The sequence below is a fragment of the Biomphalaria glabrata genome, chromosome 1, assembly GCF_947242115.1.
Source record: "Biomphalaria glabrata chromosome 1, xgBioGlab47.1, whole genome shotgun sequence".
In the NCBI taxonomy this organism is placed as follows: domain Eukaryota; kingdom Metazoa; phylum Mollusca; class Gastropoda; family Planorbidae; genus Biomphalaria; species Biomphalaria glabrata.
In genome coordinates this window covers 18414123-18438310 of record NC_074711.1, presented here as the reverse complement: position 1 = coordinate 18438310, position 24188 = coordinate 18414123, and the positions used below count along the sequence as shown (strand labels likewise).

The 24188-nt window shown below is 37.3% G+C and overlaps 2 protein-coding genes across 2 annotated transcripts in view; one reads left to right on the top strand and one right to left on the bottom strand.

The window, feature by feature from the left end:
* Positions 1-529: 529 nt before the first annotated feature.
* LOC129924308 (mucin-22-like) lies at positions 530-23943 on the bottom strand. Its single transcript, XM_056018567.1, has 2 exons — positions 23915-23943; positions 530-2117 (listed from the first exon to the last, which is right to left on the bottom strand). Exons 1-2 carry the CDS (start codon positions 23941-23943, stop codon positions 530-532), a joined length of 1617 nt encoding a protein of 538 aa, XP_055874542.1.
* LOC106058117 (uncharacterized) overlaps positions 21595-24188 on the top strand; it is a 113419-nt gene continuing 110825 nt past the window's right edge. The window contains exon 1 of the mRNA XM_056026052.1: positions 21595-21840. The gene's annotated coding sequence lies outside the window, so the exon portion shown is untranslated. The remainder of the gene's footprint in view (positions 21841-24188) is intronic.

The window sequence follows — 24188 nt, the reverse complement described above, 5'->3', positions numbered from 1 at the left end:
AATCAGCCACTAATTTAGAACTTTATGCTGTCTGCGAAAAACCCAATATCATGATAAGAAAATGTGCGTCTTCTGCAAAAGTTTCAACTTTTTAAAAACTGAAACACTTTTTAAAATCCATTAAGGTTCGTCCTGCTTAATTAGTTTCATTAGTTTATCCCAACGTCCCACATCATCAATCTTATATAAGTCGGTGGACTGTAATACAAAACATGTTTCGAGATTTAGAAACTGATAACAACAGACAAAAAAAGAGGGAGAATACTATAGGATATAAGTATTGTGTTATGTTTTATAGTCGCTACAGATGCAAGTAATCATAGTGCGGAGAAACGTAACCGAGTAGTAGTTTAGTTGACCACAGAAACACAGTAAATGAAACTCTTGAAACATATCAACATAACTTAAAGAAACTGTTGAGAAATACAGACATCCAAGTGTGTTGTGTTGGCAGGAAAGTGAGGAGACAATGTCAGTGTGAACTTTGGAGGCATTAACAGAAAACAAATAAAAGAAAGTGTTTTCTCAGTTAAAAACTAAGTTTAAGTAGCCGTTGGCGTCCAGCTGACATTCTTATCAACTGTATGCAATGAGGTGCAGAGCTGCTGACAGTAGATGCAGAAGCGATGGTGCTGACAGTAGATGCAGAAGTGATGGTGCTGACAGTAGATGCAGAAGTGATGGTGCTGACAGTAGATACAAAAGCGATGGTGCTGACAGTAGATACAGAAGTGATGGTGATGACAGTAGATGCAGAAGCGATGGTGCTGACAGTAGATGCACAAGTGATGGTGCTGACAGTAGATGCAGAAGTGATGGTGCTGACAGTAGATGCAGAAGTGATGGTGCTGACAGTAGATACAGAAGTGATGGTGCTGACAATAGATGCACAAGTGATGGTGCTGACAGTAGATACAGAAGCGATGGTGCTGACAGTAGATGCACAAGTGATGGTGCTGACAGTAGATACAGAAGCGATGGTGCTGACAGTAGATGCACAAGTGATGGTGCTGACAGTAGATACAGAAGCGATGGTGCTGACAGTAGATGCACAAATGATGGAGCTGACAGTAGATACAGAAGTGATGGTGCTGACAGTAGATGCAGAAGCGATGGTGCTGACAGTAGATACAGAAGTGATGGTGCTGACAGTAGATACAGAAGTGATGGTGCTGACAGTAGATACAGAAGTGATGGTGCTGACAATAGATGCACAAGTGATGGTGCTGACAGTAGATACAGAAGCGATGGTGCTGACAGTAGATGCACAAGTGATGGTGCTGACAGTAGATGCACAAGTGATGGTGCTGACAGTAGATGCAGAAGTGATGGTGCTGACAGTAGATGCACAAATGATGGTGCTGACAGTAGATACAGAAGTGATGGTGCTGACAGTAGATGCAGAAGTGATGGGGCTGACAGTAGATGCACAAGTGATGGTGCTGACAGTAGATGCACAAGTGATGATGCTGACAGTAGATGCACAAGTGATGGTGCTGACAGTAGATGCAGAAGTGATGGTGCTGACAGTAGATGCACAGGTGATGGTGCTGACAGTAGATGCACAAGTGATGGTGCTGACAGTAGATGCAGAAGTGATGGTGCTGACAGTAGATGCACAAGTGATGGTGCTGACAGTAGATGCACAAGTGATGGTGCTGACAGTAGATGCACAAGTGATGGTGCTGACAGTAGATGCAGAAGTGATGGTGCTGACAGTAGATGCACAAGTGATGGTGCTGACAGTAGATGCAGAAGTGATGGTGCTGACAGTAGATGCACAAGTGATGGTGCTGACAGTAGATGCACAAGTGATGGTGCTGACAGTAGATGCACAAGTGATGGTGCTGACAGTAGATGCAGAAGCGATGGTGCTGACAGTAGATGCATAAGTGATGGTGCTGACAGTAAATACAGAAGCGATGGTGCTGACAGTAGATACATAAGTGATGGTGCTGACAGTAGATGCAGAAGTGATGGTGCTGACAGTAGATGCATAAATGATGGTGCTGACAGTAGATGCAGAAGTGATGGTGCTGACAGTAGATGCAGAAGCGATGGTGATGACAATAGATGCAGAAGTGATGGTGCTGACAGTAGATGCAGAAGCAATGGTGCTAAAGTGTTAAACAATCTTTTTATCCTGTACTTACTGAGGCTCTGAAAGATTTCTGTTAATGTATTGATATTGAAGAAAATGTCCCTCATTGAGTTTTACGCAGGGCGAATGATGAACTGCTATCAAAAGTCTTTTCTGCTGAGAAATCTGATATGTTATAAAGTCGCAGTACAGCTTACCGTTGATGTTTAATCAAAGAAATATGCCCCGTTTACTTTGTCTTTTTTGTCCTCCTTTGTAAGGCTTTATCCTGCTTTTTGTCCTCTTTTATAAGGCTTTGTCCTGCTTTTTGTCCTCTTTTATAAGGCTTTGTCCTGCTTTTTGTCCTCTTTTATAAGGCTTTGTCCTGCTTTTTGTCCTCTTTTATAAGGCTTTGTCCTGCTTTTTGTCCTCTTTTATAAGGCTTTGTCCTGCTTTTTGTCCTCTTTTATAAGGCTTTGTCCTGCTTTTTGTCCTCTTTTATAAGGCTTTGTCCTGCTTTTTGTCCTCTTTTATAAGGCTTTGTCCTGCTTTTTGTCCTCTTTTATAAGGCTTTGTCCTGCTTTTTGTCCCCTTTTTATAAGGCTTTGTCCTGCTTTTTGTCCTCTTTTTATAAGGCTTAGTCCTGCTTTTTGTTACCTTTTGGGTGTCTGGTAACCCTAGATGAGCGCATTAAGCTATGCAATTATTATGCGGAATGTAACCTTTAGTCTTATGTCAACATGTCACGAAGGTTTGATTCGAATTCACAGTTCTTTATCTGGCCTTGGCTAAAGAAAGTTGTAGGATGGGAGCCCTTTTAAATCGTAACATTGATCTGTAACAAACATAAAAATTTTTACTGACAGATCAGACGTGTTTCACAAGAGAAGCAGGAAATGGTAAGTTCTCCCATTTGGCTTACCCATAGGACCAACTATTATTTTTTAGCAATAAATGAACGTATTATATAATGGAATATGCTTGGAAAGAAATTATCTCATTTTTTTCCTATAAAATTTAATGTAAGCAGTTTTTATAGATGGGAAAAAGTCACATCCATCTTGTCGCTAGAAGAGACATAACTTTCCGGTTTAGCTAAAATAAAATAGCCAGTGTGTCAACACAGCATCGACATTTGTCCATTGTGACATTTTGTGAGATAAGGCTCTTTAATGTTTGTTCAGAATAAGAGTGTTTATAAACAGGCCAATAACTGTTGTTTTCTTTTTAGAAAGGTCAAGAACTCTGCAGTGTTTTCTTATAAAAAGGCCAATAACTGTGCAATTTATTTTGTCTCAGGAATAATTCGTGACATTGTCACAGTTCATTTAAAGTGTGTACATTTATGCTTTCTAGATAGATGATATGGAAACAGCTACAGATAGATGATATGGAAACAGCTACAGATAGATGATATGGAAACAGCTACAGATAGATGATATGGAAACAAATTGTTAGAACTACATCACAGTATTTTTTCATTACTTTTATATAGAGCGTCTTTCATGCTTATATCATGCACAGTGCTATATGGTCCCATCTCTTTTGAGGACCAGTGAGGGGGGAGGGGGTACCTGGGAAGTTTTCTTGCGGCCTTTAGGCGCTCACAACAAACACAACTCTGCTCGAGTCGGGATTCGAACTCAAGCCTCTTGGTTAGATTGCCTAGCCGTAGCCAAGCGATCTTGGCCTCTCACCTCCCAGCTTTGATATTTCAAGTCTAGTTTTGTGTTTCTGATTTCACCTTACATATTATTGTGTGCTCTATCTCAGCACGTTGGTTTATATTTCATAGAACGAACAAACGAGCCACAATTCAAATGAATATTCTGTGTCTGCCTGGTTCAATGCATTGTGGATGTAGACGATCTAATTATTTCTCCCGGCATGCAACTCAACCCGTATAAAACTATAAACACAATAATTAGGCAATTTTTTCTTTCCCCTTTCGCTGATCCAGTAACATAATTATCTTTTCTCTGAATTAACCTCCTGTCATTCAGTCTGCATTTATCTTTCTGAAGACATTGTTTGTAGAGAACAGTTTTCCAGAGTATACAGAAGGAAAGGCTACATTAGGTGGAATAGAAATATCAATAGTGTTAGGGGGAAAACATGGGAAGACATATAGGAAGCCTACAATGCGAGAGTTCAATGATGCGGCAAGTTGGCAGGTCAAATATTCTTGTTCCACTTTTCATTGGGTTTTAAATATTGCCTGCCAACTCCAATTGCTATTAAATCTGATGGCTTCACAGCTATGAGAATGACGAGACGATGGTGGTGTATTACCGAACGTTGGATCATGTCAAAATCAATCATTAATAGCTGGCTGTAGAAAAACAAAAGTCTGAGCGGGCGATTTAGACGTTAAGCTTCGTCTGCGTGTCAAAGTAAAAGTAAAAGTAGTGGTTTTCAACATTCAGGAAAAACAGCAACAGCCTTTCTTTTTAGCGAGCTATTTAGGGACTTGCCAGTAGTTGTCTAAATCTGTGAGTGCCTGGTCGTTGTGACAGGTGGGGAAATGTGACGTGTGTTTGGCGCGTTTAATGTCTAGGGGATGATTATTTTTAAAGCTATCACACACCAACCTATCAGCATATGAATCGGGAGCAGACACACAACGAGACAAGCAATGAAAGATAGATACAAAAGTTATAAATGAAGAATATTTATTTACATAAATATACATATAAGAATAAAAGGGGGGGGGGGAGGATTTGCATCTATCTCTAAATAATACTAGTTTTAATCATCACTCTTGCACCTAATAAGAGAGTATGTCACTTTGTCCTCTGACTTAGCTGGTTTTCCTGTTGATGTCGCAGCTGGCTGTGTCCTGGCTTGAGGTTCTGCAGCTGGAGGTGGCGCTTTAGCGGGTAGAGGGACGCCGGTGATATAGTTCTTGTGGAGTCTCAATCCCAAGTTCTGATATCTGTAGTGGGCACAATAGGGCGGGTGGCCGGCTACCGTGGGCACAAGGTTACTGCGGGCAGAGCTGATCTGCCGTGGGCAGCGTAATGACAGGATAAGTCCAGTGAGTTGCAGAGGGTTTGGCGTAGCTATGACGTCTCACACAGATCTGGGTCTATAGGGACGTCGCACCTAATAAGTTGACAGGTGGGCTGTCGAATAGGCGGGCAAGGCCGATAGCGCCAAATAGTAGAGTTGAGTAGTGTCGAGTAGACACTGAACAGCAAATAGCAAATAGTTGAGTAGTGTCGAGTAGACACTAAGCGGCAAATAGGCAGGTCTCAGTAGGAAAATGCACTGCTGAACAGCACTCAGCACATAAATAGGCAGGTAAATAGATCGTTGATCCAATAAATAGATAGGCAGACACCTGAGGGAGGCCCAGGGATTCCTCTAGGAGTAAGAATAAATGAAGTAGTCCAGACTCGATTGCTCAGCGATAGAGAAATAAGAGGATCTGATTTGATTTGGATCTACTTTATATAGGCCTGGAAAATGCGGGCGGAAACAGGAAATGTCCTAGGCTTAGAATTATCTTACACGTGGGTGAATTAGACTTGAGATGGGAGTCGCACATTGGTACGTCGAGAGGCACTTGACTCGAGTAATCTCCTAGATCAAAGAGAGACGTAGGAGAAAGGGGGGGGGGGAGGATTGACTTGCATTCCACACAAGGTGGTGTCCACTGCGGCTGTCAGACATCCTGCCGATAAGATCAAAGAGTCTGTGCGTATCTTTGCCCCGGTCAAGGGAAGATAAATCGAAAGACGTGGCCTAGCTATCTCCAATGTGGTCAACTAAGTCTAGCCTGGAGAGGAAAAGGTGGTGCGGGTGGAGAATTTAGGGGTAGGATGGGGAAATAATTAAAATAAAATAAATAAATAATGAAAAATAATAATTAATGCTGTGATAAATTTGAGTGACTCTGACATCGAGTTTTTGACTTGTCACAGTCGTGTGATATGCACTCTTGATGGTCCCGAGTTCAACCCTTCCCACAGCCCTCCCCCGAAGGAAGTTTAGGCTCTAGGAATGTAATCATCTTCAGGTCTGATGGATAGAAAGAAGCACGTAGAACAGAAAATGTGCTCCTTTTGAGAGAGGTCACGTGATTTGGATGCATGCATAACATTCGTAATCACTAAATGCTGTAACGTTTTCACGTTTTCGTTTATTTGTTACTTCCGAGTTATGGAAATACCTTTTACAAAACACAGAAAGTCCCATAAATCTGTATTCGAGTGTTAACAAAATAATAAGACTATTAATGTATGGAAATGGAAAGCAGAGACCATAACAAGTGTGATAAATAAGGACTTATAGAAGACTAGGCTGCTGTGTCTAAGAATGTAGACACTATAGACACAAAGACACACACACATCTTTATTCTACACGCCCACACTCGACTCGACATGAAGATGTAGCAGAAACTAAATGAGCTTTTCTTTTTAAAGTCTAAAGTCGTGACCGGTTGATGAAGTTGATTAGCTGGAGCCATGGCTGCTGGGATGTTGGCTTCGAGTCGCCGTGGACTGTAATGATACACTCAGTGCTCACTTGAAAGTTTAGTCAATAGCCGTGATAATAATATAATGAGTGCCTTCTCTGCGCCTGCACCGGTCCTCACACTGCTCCCCTCTAAGCGACATTGCTGAAGAGAGTTCACTATAAACAAACGAAATACAACGCTGCCTAGTATTTGAACAATTTATAAAATATCAAAGTTCCTCTACTTTAAAGTCTTTTTTAGTTGTTTTTAAAAATGATACGTATTGAAGTGGATCCATATTATCAGCTTTCAAATCTTTTTATCTTCGTCTTGCAAAAACAAAGGGCTCAAAGGGCTCAACTTTTTGTCTTCGTCTTGCAAAAACAAAGCGCTCAAAGGGCTCAACTTTTTGTCTTCGTCTTGCAAAAACAAAGGGCTCAAAGGGCTCAACTTTTTGTCTCCTTTTAAAGCCTTTAGAATGGACAACGTTCAAGTGATACAAGGTTACAACTAGTTAAGGTTACAACTAGTTAAGGTTACAACTACTTAAGGTTACAACTAGTTAAGGTTACAACTAGTTAAGGTTACAACTATTTAAACTTTTGATACACACAAAGGAGATGGATAGCGTAAAGATGTTATACCTTAGCATGAGTAACTCTGAGCAGAGAAAGTTTAAAATATGCTAATTGTAACCAAGTTTCCAGAAGTTCGATACGAGAGAAAATTTGCCCAGAGGCTGTGTCACGCTTCTGCTGCTGCACGGGCTCCCTATCGCTTTCCTGAGCAGAGTAAGAAAGCCTCGATTTGAACCTTGCGCTGTAAGTCAACTCTAGGGGCGGGAGGTGCACCAATCAATGTTCACCTGGAAACTTACATGAGTACTCACCGCTCAGTATTGCACGAGGAAAGAACTTAAGAGGTCACGTGATTTCGAGGAGGTCGCTGTTAAATTCAATAATGATTGCTGAGCTAAGTTTTCACAAAGACACGACTTTAGGCCATACATGAGTAGAATAGACATGAGTGCTGCTCAGTGATTAGATTAGATTTAGTCTCTGATAATGTGTACATGATACGTGTACGTCCAATATGTACAAAGTTCCATGTACAGAACTTATTTCTTTTCTCAACTTTCTACGTTTTGTCTGTTGTCTGTTTAATTTCAGACATTAGTTCAAATGAGAAGAAATTTAGGTCCTTGTGTAGTATCAGATTGTTATTTATTATCTATATATTATGTTATCTACTATACCTATATATTATGTTATTTATTATATCTATATATTATGTTATCTATTATATCTATATATTATGTTATCTATTATATCTAATCTGTTAAAAGTTGGGATATATACTGTTACGAATCTCGCTATCCAGGCTCTCTGCAAACTGCACCATACACCACCAACTTAAAGAACTTGACAACTCAGGGCTCCAAAGTAACGTAACACTTTAATAGTTGAATAAATAACAGCCAATACTGTACAATTGGCAACACGTACACTGTACAAATATCTCTCCGATAACACCGTTCCGCAGTATCAACTCTTGCACTGGCCTCTCCGTCTCGTTCCGGGCTTGCACTGGGTTCAACAGTTCAGGACTGACTTCGCACACTAGGCTCGTTGTGTCGGACTCGATCGCAGACCAAGATCAAGACGCCAGCCGTCTCAACTGTACTTGACAGTACTCCGCACTGAACCGTCGTAATGCTCCGTACAGAACCACACCGCTGAACTGTGCTGTAGTCGACCGGACTGTAGTGAACCGGGATCTGAACCCCTGCCGTGAACCGTCTTGACTGCGACACCTCCGCTCTTATATAGGGTCCCTACTGGCCTTCTCGAACCGGACAGAACGCCGCTCGACGTTTCTAGGTGGTCAGATGACAACTCTCGTGACGCTCCTGAGCTCTGTTCACGACGTCGATCCTTCCCGGACCGCCGTCGATCCTTCCCTAACCGCCGTGTTGACACTCGTCTCGGCTGACCGTCGTAACTCGTCTCGGTTGACCGCTCGTCTAGCGCTGGCCTGGGGCGATTTGCATCGGCTGACTACACTCACACCACTACCCCCATCTGTGCCACCACCAGGTTTATAACAATACTTTAAATTTAAATAAGTCCACATTTAGTGCAAATCTATTATGTAATAATAATTGCATCATATCAAGGCCATGATTTATAGAAAAAAAAAGAAACGGTTAACATAAACTAGCAATATGGAAATTCTGAAATAATTTTGTCAAAACTAAAAAGCATTGACTATTTAGTCGTAATAGCACTTTAGTTCGTGTATTTATAACCAATGTCCTAAACACAATTTAATGCAAGCCAGGCCTTAAAATAATATCTCTGAATGTCTTGGTTTATTATTTCTTCTTTTTTTTTTTTTTTTTTAAATAATTACTGTAATTTTAACACAGAATTATGAAGTACATTCTTTCAAGACTGTAAACATTTTAATGAACAGCGACTGAAAAATAAATGTTTAAAAAATTGTTTGGGCTATAAGGTCGAGGTAAAAGTCTTAACTTCGTAGAATATTGATTTCAACAGGATTCATAAACAAAGCTGACCACTGATAGCTACACAAATAAATTTGATTGTTGATCAGCTCTATGAAAATGAAAGTTGATTGACAGTAAAAAACAAACAAACGATTTTTGGTCTACAAAATCATCCAAGAAACAGCTGATTTGTCAATTCGAATGAGATGAGTTCTACGAGAACAAATTCCCCAAAAACTGGAGATTATGTCCCAGAGCGTGCCCTGCAATCGACTGGAAGTTTTTAGTTTCTGTGCTTTGCTGCTTTTAGAGAGCTGTCCAGTGTTTCAACTCTTTATTGGTGTTAATTTGGCTTCTAAGTGGGCTTTAATGGGCATTATTACAATCTAACTAATGTAAACAGAAAAAAAAAACAAGTCATTCTTCTGAACAGTAGAGTATTTACTATTTAGAGTATATTAATTTTTATAATACATTTATAATATACATGTACCAAGAGCACAGATTGAATAGTTTCCACTTGCGCTGCCTGAGACGCATAATGGACATCTCTTGGGGGACCATGTCTCCAATCAGGAAGTTTTGAGATTGGCCAATATGAACAGCATGTATGCTCTCCTGACACAAAGAAGATTACGCTGGCTCGGACATGTCCCCCGCATGCCAGATGGTAGAATCCCGAAAGATATCTTATATGCTGAGCTTGTGGAAGGAGTCAGACCCAAGGGCCGCCCAAGACTAACATATAGAGATGTCTGCAAGCGAGACATGAGAGCCACAGGCATCAGCGAAAGTATGTGGGAAAACATAGCCAAAGACCGGAGTGCATGGAGACAGACTGTGCGTGCTGGGACAACCCTTGCTGAGAACAAAATAATTGAAGCGGCCTTAATCAAGAGGGAAAAAAAGAAACCTGCCCTGTCCGCTAGCCCTAAATCAGAGGCATACACATGTACGAATTGTGGCAAAGTCTGCCGTTCTAGAATTGGCTTGATTAGCCACACCAGATTCTGCCCCGTCTCAAGATTAAGCCAAATCCAGTGACTCATTTGGGCGCATCCATTGCCTTTCGAGACAAAAGGGAGCCATATAATTTTTATAAACAATAATAAGGAAAGAAAAAAAAAACTTTTAAATTCAGTAACTCACTAAATGATCAACAGCTAATTTAAGACATACAAAAATTGTTAAAATGAAAAAATAAAGTAATGCAATAGGCAGTAGCCTTGTTTTGGTTTACCCTCTTATGTTTTATTAATTAATATAAATATGAAAACTAATAAACAAATATAATAAGCACATCTCTATGATAATATGAAATAGCCTAAGACAGCTACATTTCATCTCCGCAATACATTATTAAGAAATGATTGAGGCCATGACACGAGACATTCCATGCCAACTCCGAGCACTTTTAGCTGAAAAAAAAAATTAGCCCCTTTTTTTTCCTTTCCCCTGGATGTCGGCATGTTTTCTAATTGACTCAACAGAGAAAACATTTTTAATCTCAGATGTTCAAGTTGATGGAAACACTCAGAGCCCAGATGCTGTCTTGCGGTTCAACTGGAACAATATTTTTTTCTCCCTAAATCTAGAGCTTACTGCATGTCATATTCCTGGCATGGATTTTGAATGCACGTTAGACTATCTCTGATTATTAGACGGTTTGTTTTCCTTCTCTGACATCAAATGCCTAAACAAGAAGAAAATTAATACTACAGAAGCAGCTCCCCACCCCCACACACAGATACAGACACAAGGCCATTCCGTTAAAAAGCTAAGAAAATATTTGTAATAAAATCTCCTTAATTTTTATTTTATTTTGGCCTTGTTCGGTGTGTGAGTGTGTGTTTGTGTATGTGTGTGTGTGTACATTCTATAATTGTACATGTTTCCGTCTGTAAGCAAGACAAACGGTGAGTGTACATAGAAGTTTATCCACAAAGCACACTGACATGTGTACATTAAAGTGTTGTGAACTAAACTCTGGAAATTTGTCGTTTAATTTTGTCACATGGCTCTTTTTTTTTTCTCACATGGGGAAAGTGAAAATCTTCGATTCTAAATGATGGTAGTTTTCCATTGCAATAAAACAATTCTTGCCAAAACATTCAGACAATTAAAAAACAAACCAGACATGAGAGTTAAACATTCTGACAATTAAAAAACAAACCAGACATGAGAGTTAAACATTCTGACAATTAAAAAACAAACCAGACATGAGATTTAGACTTTGAAAAAACTTTTTGAACACTTTCTTGTTTCTACTCTTAGTGAAAGCTGAGTGGTCGAGTTGCAATGCGCTTGGTCTCTGAAGCGAGGGATCACGAGCTCATTTTTTTCGGATTTAGCACGACCATGACTCCATAGGAACGTGTACATCTGTGGAGAAAAGTAAATCTATTCGATACGTTATCGGAGGACACGGAAACAGATTTGCTTGACCGCTTGGACCTCACGCTTTGAAAGAAGAACACCATAGGAAACTTATCGTAAAATGTCAAAGATTTTCTCATTCACATTGCATGATGTGGACCAATGGTACAAATAATTATGTTATCCAAGATTTGTATTGCCTTTGTAAAACTAATATCGTTGTACATGTAGCTAAAGCAGTTCAAGGAGAAAGTCATCAGAGACAATGCCGATGTCTATCATAAGTAGGTCAACTATAGCAGCCCATAAAACTATTCCATATATTTTCATGAACTTTGAATCCTTATGTCCGAAAAGACTTGTCACCCCTGACACGAAGTCAATGACTTTTTTTCTGCTTGTTCTAGAAATATCATTGACATTTGTTCGATTGAGTTGCCATAGACCAACAGAGAACTTTAGACGTTTGTCATGCTTCGACTCTTCTTTTTTTTAAATTATTACAAAGCATTGTTAGCGCCACTCAGACACCATTCCTTTCCCTGATTACATAAGCATGTTGTTACGTTCGAAAAGAATTATGCAATGTTAAGACGAACAAGACATTTGATCCCGATCATGTTTATCATTGAAAGAGTTTCAAAAGAATGATTGAACTATTGATTTCTAGGCTTGGATGTTACTGCAGGGAAAGTAATCCTTTTGTGAATTTTTTATGATATGTTGGCAATGGGAGATGATTCTCTGGAAACAGTTGCTCTCTCTATCAGATCTCTGTGGACAATGCTTGTTTTAAAAGACTTGACAATCTTGTGTAGGGTTTTATCGTCTCTCGAGAGGCCAGCCTGATCAGATCTCTAAGGTAATTTTTTTTTTAAAAGTTCAGAATATTTTGTTGTTTACAACCAATCCTAATTTTGTAAAGTTCCGAAAGTTCTAATGACGTAGTCATCATGTGATATAGTTTCTTTCTTTTTTTTTTAAAATAAAAACAATCTCAATTAATTCTAAAGACACCAAAATATTATAAGTAGAATGTCTATATTTTTCAATATCTTATCTTATATAATACAGACGTTACTTCAAAAAAGAAGATGATTATAAAAGGTAGTGCCATGCAAAAGACAAAAGTATTATAAGTAGAATGTCTATATTCTTCATTCTAACAGGCAGTGCCATGCAAAAGACAAAAGTATTATAAGTAGAATGTCTATATTCTTCCCTCTAACAGGCAGTGCCATGCAAAAGACAAAAGTATTATAAGTAGAATGTCTATATTCTTCCCTCTAACAGGCAGTGCCATGCAAAAGACAAAAGTATTATAAGTAGAATGTCTATATTCTTCCCTCTAACAGGCAGTGCCATGCAAAAGACAAAAGTATTATAAGTAGAATGTCTATATTCTTCCCTCTAACAGGCAGTACCATGCAAAAGACAAAAGTATTATAAGTAGAATGTCTATATTCTACCCTCTAACAGGCAGTGCCATGCAAAAGACAAAAGTATTATAAGTAGAATGTCTCTACTCTTCCCTCTAACAGGCAGTGCCATGCAAAAGACAAAAGTATTATAAGTAGAATGTCTCTACTCTTCCCTCTAACAGGCAGTGCCATGCAAAAGACAAAAGTATTATAAGTAGAATGTCTCTACTCTTCCCTCTAACAGGCAGTGCCATGCAAAAGACAAAAGTATTATAAGTAGAATGTCTCTACTCTTCCCTCTAACAGGCAGTGCCATGCAAAAGACAAAAGTATTATAAGTAGAATGTCTCTACTCTTCCCTCTAACAGGCAGTGCCATGCAAAAGACAAAAGTATTATAAGTAGAATGTCTATATTCTTCCCTCTAACAGGCAGTGCCATGCAAAAGACAAAAGTATTATAAGTAGAATGTCTATATTCTTCCCTCTAACAGGCAGTGCCATGCAAAAGACAAAAGTATTATAAGTAGAATGTCTCTACTCTTCCCTCTAACAGGCAGTGCCATGCAAAAGACAAAAGTATTATAAGTAGAATGTCTCTACTCTTCCCTCTAACAGGCAGTGCCATGCAAAAGACAAAAGTATTATAAGTAGAATGTCTCTACTCTTCCCTCTAACAGGCAGTGCCATGCAAAAGACAAAAGTATTATAAGTAGAATGTCTCTACTCTTCCCTCTAACAGGCAGTGCCATGCAAAAGACAAAAGTATTATAAGTAGAATGTCTCTACTCTTCCCTCTAACAGGCAGTGCCATGCAAAAGACAAAAGTATTATAAGTAGAATGTCTCTACTCTTCCCTCTAACAGGCAGTGCCATGCAAAAGACAAAAGTATTATAAGTAGAATGTCTCTACTCTTCCCTCTAACAGGCAGTGCCATGCAAAAGACAAAAGTATTATAAGTAGAATGTCTCTACTCTTCCCTCTAACAGGCAGTGCCATGCAAAAGACAAAAGTATTATAAGTAGAATGTCTATATTCTTCCCTCTAACAGGCAGTGCCATGCAAAAGACAAAAGTATTATAAGTAGAATGTCTATATTCTTCCCTCTAACAGGCAGTGCCATGCAAAAGACAAAAGTATTATAAGTAGAATGTCTATATTCTTCCCTCTAACAGGCAGTGCCATGCAAAAGACAAAAGTATTATAAGTAGAATGTCTCTACTCTTCCCTCTAACAGGCAGTGCCATGCAAAAGACAAAAGTATTATAAGTAGAATGTCTATATTCTTCCCTCTAACAGGCAGTGCCATGCAAAAGACAAAAGTATTATAAGTAGAATGTCTATATTCTTCCCTCTAACAGGCAGTGCCATGCAAAAGACAAAAGTATTATAAGTAGAATGTCTATATTCTTCCCTCTAACAGGCAGTGCCATGCAAAAGACAAAAGTATTATAAGTAGAATGTCTATATTCTACCCTCTAACAGGCAGTGCCATGCAAAAGACAAAAGTATTATAAGTAGAATGTCTATATTCTACCCTCTAACAGGCAGTGCCATGCAAAAGACAAAAGTATTATAAGTAGAATGTCTATATTCTTCCCTCTAACAGGCAGTGCCATGCAAAAGACAAAAGTATTATAAGTAGAATGTCTATATTCTTCCCTCTAACAGGCAGTGCCATGCAAAAGACAAAAGTATTATAAGTAGAATGTCTATATTCTTCCCTCTAACAGGCAGTGCCATGCAAAAGACAAAAGTATTATAAGTAGAATGTCTATATTCTACCCTCTAACAGGCAGTGCCATGCAAAAGACAAAAGTATTATAAGTAGAATGTCTATATTCTTCCCTCTAACAGGCAGTGCCATGCAAAAGACAAAAGTATTATAAGTAGAATGTCTATATTCTTCCCTCTAACAGGCAGTGCCATGCAAAAGACAAAAGTATTATAAGTAGAATGTCTATATTCTACCCTCTAACAGGCAGTGCCATGCAAAAGACAAAAGTATTATAAGTAGAATGTCTATATTCTACCCTCTAACAGGCAGTGCCATGCAAAAGACAAAAGTATTATAAGTAGAATGTCTATATTCTACCTTCTAACAGGCAGTGCCATGCAAAAGACAAAAGTATTATAAGTAGAATGTCTATATTCTTCCCTCTAACAGGCAGTGCCATGCAAAAGACAAAAGTATTATAAGTAGAATGTCTATATTCTTCCCTCTAACAGGCAGTGCCATGCAAAAGACAAAAGTATTATAAGTAGAATGTCTATATTCTACCCTCTAACAGGCAGTGCCATGCAAAAGACAAAAGTATTATAAGTAGAATGTCTATATTCTTCCCTCTAACAGGCAGTGCCATGCAAAAGACAAAAGTATTATAAGTAGAATGTCTATATTCTTCCCTCTAACAGGCAGTGCCATGCAAAAGACAAAAGTATTATAAGTAGAATGTCTATATTCTACCCTCTAACAGGCCAGTGCCATGCAAAAGACAAAAGTATTATAAGTAGAATGTCTATATTCTACCCTCTAACAGGCAGTACCATGCAAGACATGGACTATGTTCGTATTCTCTATTTGGTCATTTGGATTTAAAAAAAATATTTTTTCTGTACTTTCAAACACAAGTATAATTTCTCATTTATCAAACGTTGGTTGAATACGCTATTTTTTATTGATTGTAACCACCCAGAGAAATCTCCTCAGTTAGCAGTGAGTTTTAGAGGTGTAAATAGCAGATTGTCCACAAAGCACACTTACATGTACATTGAAGTCTCGTTAACAGAACTATAGAATTTTGTCGCTTATTTCAGTCATTAAACACACATTGAATGGATTTATTGGATTTATTAGCATTTACTGAATGAATGATAGATTTTAAAAACATTAATTGAAATTTTTTTTTAACAATGAGATTTCATTTCAACTAAGGATTTAATGAAATAAAAAGAGATGCTCGTGGACAAAGTCACAAGATAGTGTAGTCTCCCAATTTTGTTCTTTAACGGAACACTTCTCGCATTCTGAGTATTAAGAGGAACACTTTGCTTATTTTTTAAGGGAGTTTAATTCCCGTGTTGGATTATTAGTTAATTTTTCCATTAGTTCGTGGAACAGCTCTTTAGGTCTCGCGGAAACACTGAGATAATGTACTATTGGTATTTGTCCAAGTTATTCTCTAGTTTCTACAACAAACTAAGCAACTTAAGAAGACAAGAAAGTTCTGCTCTACTTTGACTTTACACGAGTTCCTCCTGTGACGTTCTCCAGTCAAGGCAGCCTATTGTTTCTTGATAACCTAATTTACTTTCAAAGAGGCTCTGAGAGAGGGACACTAAAGTAGATGACCAGCTTAGGGCAGCGTCTGGAGGAAACACAACAAGCTTAAAGCGCCAGGACACTAGCAAAGTATTACCATTAGGTCCTGGACTGAATGGCTACTTGGGAAATATTTTCAGACAACCTAACCATTAGATGAGGATTGTGGGGGATAGGATGATTAGGTATCTGCTTAGCTGGACCTTGAGTGACCAATCCATGTGGACAAAGAACTTGGTGAGACCCCTATATAGCCGCAAGGTAGAAAAAAAGTAGCATACACCTCTCACTAATCTATCTATCTATCTATCTATCTATCTATCTATCTATCTATCTATCTATCTATCTATCTATCTATCTAATCTATCTTTCTAATCTATCTATCTATCTAATCTATCTATCTATCTATCTATCTAATCTAATCTAATCTAATCTAATCTAATCTAATCTAATCTAATCTATCTATCTAATCTAATCTAATCTATCTAATCTAATCTAATCTATTCTAATCTAATCTAATCTATATATCTAATCTAATCTATCTATCTATCTATCTATCTATCTAATCTAATCTAATCTAATCTAATCTAATCTAATCTAATCTAATCTAATCTAATCTAATCTAATCTAATCTAATCTATCTAATCTAATCTAATCTAATCTAATCTAATCTAATCTATCTATCTAATCTAATCTAATCTATCCAATCTAATCTATCTATCTATCCTATCTAATCTATCTATCCTATCCTATCTAATCTATCTATCCTATCCTATCTAATCTATCTATCCTATCCTATCCTATCCTATCTAATCTATCTATCCTATCCTATCTAATCTATCTAATCTATATTAATGATTACTTTTATTTCATATGTTATATTTTTGAAGAGATGAACATTGAAATATAATGCTAACATATTAAAAAAAAATTATTTCAAAAGATAAATGTTCAGAGAACCTGTTATAAATCTATGTCATAAATCTATGCCTATCTTAACAAAATCATCTCAAGATGCTGACATATTGCTAGCACACGTTCGCTTTGCCCGCTGCCTCACAAACTGTGCAGTGGTGTTGTTTTTTTTCGTGAGAGAATCGCTTAAAAATAGTTTTTGAAATAAAAAATGTTTTTGACATCAGGTATGAAACTGACACTAGAAGTCTTGTCTACATTTCTAATCCATCATCACAAGTTGAAACGAAAAAAAGAAAAAGAAAATTGATTCAGACTTGACCAGAAATTTGTGTTAATATTGCTAGCGACAAATATATCAAACGTATAAAAAAAAGAACCCAGTTTACTGAAGTGATAAAAACTTAGTGACTTCGAATGAAAGTTGATATCAAATTTTTTCCCTACTGTTAATTTTTACTTGAAAGACTGTTTATAAAAAACGTAATCTCAAAATACATGTAAAAAATAGAAGTTTGCTATGATAGTACTCTTAGAAAGAGTTTTCACTTTATAAAGTTTAAAATATGAAACATTTGTGTACACATGGTTTGTCATCTTGAAAACGCCAGAAAATATGTAAAAAAATTGTTAAAATATGTAAGCATCTACATTTATAGTTTAAAAATGTTGAAATGTAAAAAAAAAATCATCTAGGACATTTTTGATGAAAAAAAAACCAACTGCGACTTCAGAATTGTTTTTTTAGTTTTAAACTTTTCAACAACATTTTGATGAAGTGACTTTAAAAAAAGAAAATTTTTAAATCTCTGTTTCTTACCAATTTCCTTTTTTTTTTTAAAAAAAATTTCTAGTAAATTCACTTTCGGATTTGTTTTTCTTTTATTATTTATATTTGTTATATACTTAGAAAAGGATTCGATCCCAGCCTTCTGCAGTTGTATTACTGAAAGATTTAATTCCCTCTCCAGCCTTCTTGATACTTCGCTCAACAAAGAATTGTTAAACAAATATCATTGGATGAAATTTGACCATAAGCTCGCTTATTTATTTAACAAAACACAGGATTTGATTCCATGTTGGATTGAACTAAAGATTCTTTTAGACGTTTATATTTTAGCAGAAATCCTATGAGAAGGACGAAACTGTTTGGCTGCTTATTAAGGTAGCTGAGTTTGAATCCCATCTCGAGTTGAGTTGTGTTTGCTGAGCCACTAAATGCAGAATGGAAACCTTCTCCCAGATATTCCCTAACCTTCTCCCAGATATATTCCCTAACCTTCTCCAGATATTGCCTAACCTTCTCCCAGATATTCCCTCACCTTCTCCAAGATATTCCCTCACCTTCTCCAAGATATTCCCTAACCTTCTCCCAGATATATTCCCTAACCTTCTCCAGATATTGCCTAACCTTCTCCCAGATATTCCCTCACCTTCTCCAAGATATTCCCTCACCTTCTCCAAGATATTCCCTAACCTTCTCCCAGATATATTCCCTAACCTTCCCCCCCCTCTCCACGTGTCTCCAAAAGAGATTCCAATCTGAGCACTGAGCTTCATTATCGAATGTAAGTTGCGCGTGGTATCGGATTAGATCAATACAACTAACCGGGAAGTGTGACAATATTTAAACAAATGTTTTCATTTAAAGAAGAATTTTGATTCACTTGATTGGTTTTGATGAAGAAGATGCTTATAGCATGTGTGATACTTGACAGAACTACAATGTCTGGAACTACCTGCATACGAGCGTGTCAGGGAACTCCTTAGTCCAGAATGTAATATTTTGTTACATAAACGTAAAGACGATCAAATTGTTCCAATGGCGCAGGAGGAATCAGAATACATAATGCAGATGAGGCACTTAATAATTTATACTCCATATCTTGACATGCAAAATGAGTAACGGCTTATTTATACATGACTGATCTCTTACATGACTGATCTCTTACATGATTATCTCTTACATGATTGATCTCTTACATGACTGATCTCTTACATGACTGATCTCTTACATGATTGAGCTCTTACATGACTGATCTCTTACATCACTGATCTCTTACATGACTGATCTCTTACATGATTCAGAGGTTGATTGCATGGTAACTAACTTTCGTTTCCGACCAACTCTCAGGTCTACTGCATATTAAGTACAGACTTCTCTTTACATTACTCTTGTCTAACTTTCTCTGTTTCACTCGTACTTTCCGTCCTCTGGTAACTAATGTTCATATGTTTAAACTATCACGAACTAGGTTCAACAAATACATAGTAAATATCATAAGGTAACTATTCATGACATTTCCCTGTATACCGTGACCATAATAAAAAAATAAAATATAATCTATGAAAAAATTCTCATTTAATTATTTATTTTTCTTCAATTGCAATTGTTTTTTTTTGTTTTTTTTTATGTTTATAGCAGACGACATTCTTTGATCCTACACTTTTTTTTTTCCTTTACCCTAAGTTTTCTAACGAATGGCGGAAGCTGGGCTGCGGCCATATTAACGGAAAGTTTCACAATCTGCTTCAAAAACTCTGACAAGCTCAATGAAAAACGGAAGTGTCCGAGCCGTTGGCAATGAAAGAAAACAAACATCCAGTGGCTTCCATTGAAACTTTGAACCTGTTGGCCTGCAGCTCAATAGTCCAGTGTAGGACAAAGGCAGTGTAATAGAGACCTAGGGATTGAAATCACATTGTTTTCATTAATAAATGTTTCTCTCTTTTGTTGTTGTTTTTAAAAAGTTATTGCATCACTGGGACCATTGTTTCATTGTTCAAAGCTATTTCTTGACGAACCTTTAGAAGACTAAAAGGAAAAGTCTAGTGTTATGAAGTCAAGCCAGAGAACATTTAACAAGCAAAATAAAAAAAAAAGCTTATCTAAGGAGAAGAAATCCACATTTACAGCTATATATCTACCTAATTTTAGAAGTTATTTCCCTTATTTGATATCAAACAAAACAATTAAGTACCAAAAATTAAATGGCTAATTGTTTTTTTTTTTTTTAAATCGATTCCTGTATTGTCTACGCCAATATATAATTGATTAAAGTTTCAACTTGATCCGAGAATGGGTATGGGAGAAATAATGTGTTCAAACTTTGGACCCGACAGACAGAACGAACAGACAGTGTGAGTTGATACAAGCTTTGTAATAAGAAGGCATAGACAGTTAACTTATTATTTAATTAATATAAGCATATATGCATCTAATAATCTGACCCTACCACTGAGAAATGACATGAATGTAACTTATGAAGTAATAGTGGCATCATTCTTCAGCAATGATAGCAGGCAAAAGGGGTTAAAGTTTGTAAACCGTAAATCCTTTATTAATTTGACTTGACTGATGCATAGTTCAACAAAATGGAGCTTAATATTTACACAATATCAATGTCTAACTTAAAGCGCTCATGAAACTGTTATCATTTGGATTTTAGTTCTGCTCATGTTTGGTATGTAAATTAAGATTTTGTTACTCCACAGAAACGTGGAAAGCCCTTTTGGCTGCTGCCTTACTCCATATGTCGTAAGGGAGGGGGTGGTATCTGAAAGAAGGTTTCTGTGCTGTCTTTTCAAAAGCAATATATAAAAAAAAAATTATTCCTTGAGCCTAATTCAAACATGAGCCTCACGATGGAAAACCAAAGTGCTTGCCATTCAGCTGTTCAAGTTTCTTATAAAAATAGAAGGTTGTAGAGTCTATTTTAGCTTTAATTCTCTACACAAGGCGTTTCTCCCCATAGATTAGTACTTTTTCTTTATAAAACAAAAATGAATTAATGATGACTTATTGATTAACTAATTGGTAACTTATTTTTATTGCTTCATGTGTTGTTATCAACAATGAATAAAGCGTGCAAAAGTTCTCAACTTGAAGCGAGAATGGGAAATGTGAGAAGTTACTCGTTAAAGATTCCACACACATAGACAGAGTTGATATATAAGCTTTATTCAAAAGACTTTCTTTGATTAATTATGATAAACGTGAAACTCATGAGATAAGGCTTCAAAATTTGAATTTGTTAATTAATGGAATGTGTAGTATAGCTTTTATGATAGATACAACCAACAGTATGCATTGCCATGCAGAGTTACTGTTTCTGTACACTGTGGAGGTGTCTTAGTTGAAGGTTCCTTAATAGGGAATGAACATGTTGATTTGTAACTAGTTTCTGACTACATGAATAAAGCTAGGCTACTTGTTTTTCAATCGTAAAAGTTTATCATTCTACTATTTCTTCTTGAGGAGGCGACGTCCCAATATCCGGGTTTCTGTGAAAATAATTTTTGAAAAAAAATTAATGGCGACAAAATCAAGGGAAGGTAAAAAAAAATCAACATCAAAGGGAAGTAACGACAAAATCAAAGGGAGAAAACACGCGTTAAGTGACGTTCGCGCCGTACCGGTACGTGCCGTGATGGCAGCACGTGAGAGAGAGAGAGAGAGAGAGAGAGCGGAGACCCCCCCCCCCCCCCCAAACACTGGAACCTTGCTTCAGTATTGGCGGCATTCTTTGAAATATTCTGAACGGATGATATTTCCTCACATTCTGTGCGTGCGTGTGTGTGTGCGATTCAACACACACAAAATTAAAGTGATTCACACAGATGCATCCAAATTTGTATAGGCCTACAAATGAACATCCCATATAGAGTTTATTTGTGACAGTAATAAACAAGTTGTCAATTTGCCGTATTGTAATTCTGTAGACTTTATAGTCATTTCCGGCGGACACACAGGTAAGAAGATTTTACCAATAGATCAATACTGATTACTTATTTTTGTCTTTCACCGATGTTAGATGAGAAATCTAGAAGTAAAAAAAAAAAGGAAAATAATAAAAAGGAGATGGGGAAGGGGGGGGGGGGAGAATTAATGAATATTACAGAGAAAATTACTCGACGGAATTGTGAGAGAAATGAGGTTTCCAAAATTAGTTTTATTTCGTGAGTCTACTCAAGCCAGATCAATCTCTGTGACAGTGACTTAATTAATAAAGGAAAGCTTGTTTCGAGATGGACTCACAACTGTCTGGTTGGGTATTAGCTTTGTTACTAAGACTCAGATCTGTTAGTAAATAGATATTTATGAAAGGCGGAGAAATGTTTAGAATTACTAAATAGAAGCTCTTCATCTGGAGGGAGAACATTTTCTTATTTGGCTCTTTTCACGTCTCTCTCTCTCTCTCTTTATAGATAGATATACAGTGCTTTTTTTTTTTTGTTACGGTACGCACTGGTACGGCGTACCGGCATCTTTTTCAATGCGGGGAAAAAATCATGACTTTTCTTGTATTTCAACGACGTTAATTATTAATTTATTAGTAGTTAAAAGGCCATCCTTCACTGAGTACCGGCAGCTAAATATATATATATATGACACATACCCACACCTAAACCTAAGGCCCACATGTGGTAGCTGTGACACATATTGTCCAGCCATCTCGAACATTACTGACCGGGTCCTTCGTGTTGTCAAGCTATTTGTCTTCTTGCGAACTTGACACTCTCTTGGAATCTCAGACCAACTTAGAGGAAAACTTTGGCCAAGGAACATTCTCACAAACATTTCAAACCCAGTCTAGCTTTTGCAACTACACAACAATAACAACTTCCTTCTTTAGTCCTACTGCATTATGAACTGACTTCATAGCACAAACTGTTGTATCTTTCATTTTTCTTTAAATCATTTATCCATCCCTATTTTAAACCATAGCATTGAAGCTAACTCCAGTTTTAACCATTGTTATGTCAATACGCACTATTTACAATTATAGACTGGTAAAAGCAACCAAAAATATAGCATAATTGTTTAAGAACATGTCTTTTCTAATCGAGGCTTCATAAACATTATCATATTGATGGAGTTTTATTTAAAATATATTCTAGGAATTTAAAATATATTCTAGGAATTTAAAATATATTCGACGAAATTAAATATATTCGACGAATTTAAAATATGTTCGAAGTTTTTCTAAATCCGAAAATGGAAACAAAAATAAAAAAGAAACTCTTTCAAACATGTGTCGCAATGTCAAGATCTAGTTGTAATGTGTTTGTTGTGGCTTGAATTGTTTCATATAAGGACGTCACTTCAAAGTTTATTACAAATTATACATTTTTATCGATGGCTTGTTTAAAAATTCTTTGTTGCACGCGCCACTTTTTTTTTAAAGGGCAAATTAGACAGGTATAGGTAGATAGACAGATATAGGTAGATAGACAGGTATAAGTAGATAGGTATTACTTCACATTCCGTGTGTGTGTGTGTGTACTTTACTGCCACACAATGTTTACTGAACGCTCGACAAAGGTTTCACATGTTTCGGATGTTCCTTCTGAGTTGAAGATAATCTACTTCCTAGTCCAAACAACAGGACAACAGGGGATGGCAGCGGGCAGGGTATGAACACGAGACAATTGAGACGACCGAACGACAGTACGGCGCGCAGACCACACGACCATCCAACAGTCACTTTAGCAATGACTTCGGAAACCTTGAGTACGATAAATGAAATAAGAGATTCTCAGTTGATTGAATCATGTCAAGTTTAAAGATATTTTAGCAGCTTAGTCTCACTGTTTGAGATCCATTGATAAAGTGCACCACTATTTCGTTCCCACTTGCTCACCTCTAGAATACTTAGACCTTCTTCTTATCCCTGACATTGACCAACCCTCTAACCTGTTGACTAGATCTAAGTCTCACTGTTTGAGATCCATTGATAAAGTGCACCACTATTTCGTTCCCACTTGCTCACCTCTAGAATACTTAGACCCTCTTCTTATCACTGACATTGACAAACCCTCTCACCTGTTGACTAGATCTAAGTCCCAGCGCATCTTTCACCTGTTTTTTTTTTTTTGTACCGTCTCGCGTTATTCTGCAAAGAATTATGGCTAGATCAAAATACGATCTACCGTTTATTTTGCTTATATTCCACAAGTAACTGAATACACAGAGGTTTATGGTGAGCTCGTGGGTGAATAACGCAAAGAATCACACAAGCACGAGCTGGGTAGCTGATTACTGCGCCGTCATCATGGCTGTTAACTTTTGAGGATTGGGTTGCTGTTTTCTGTTGTTT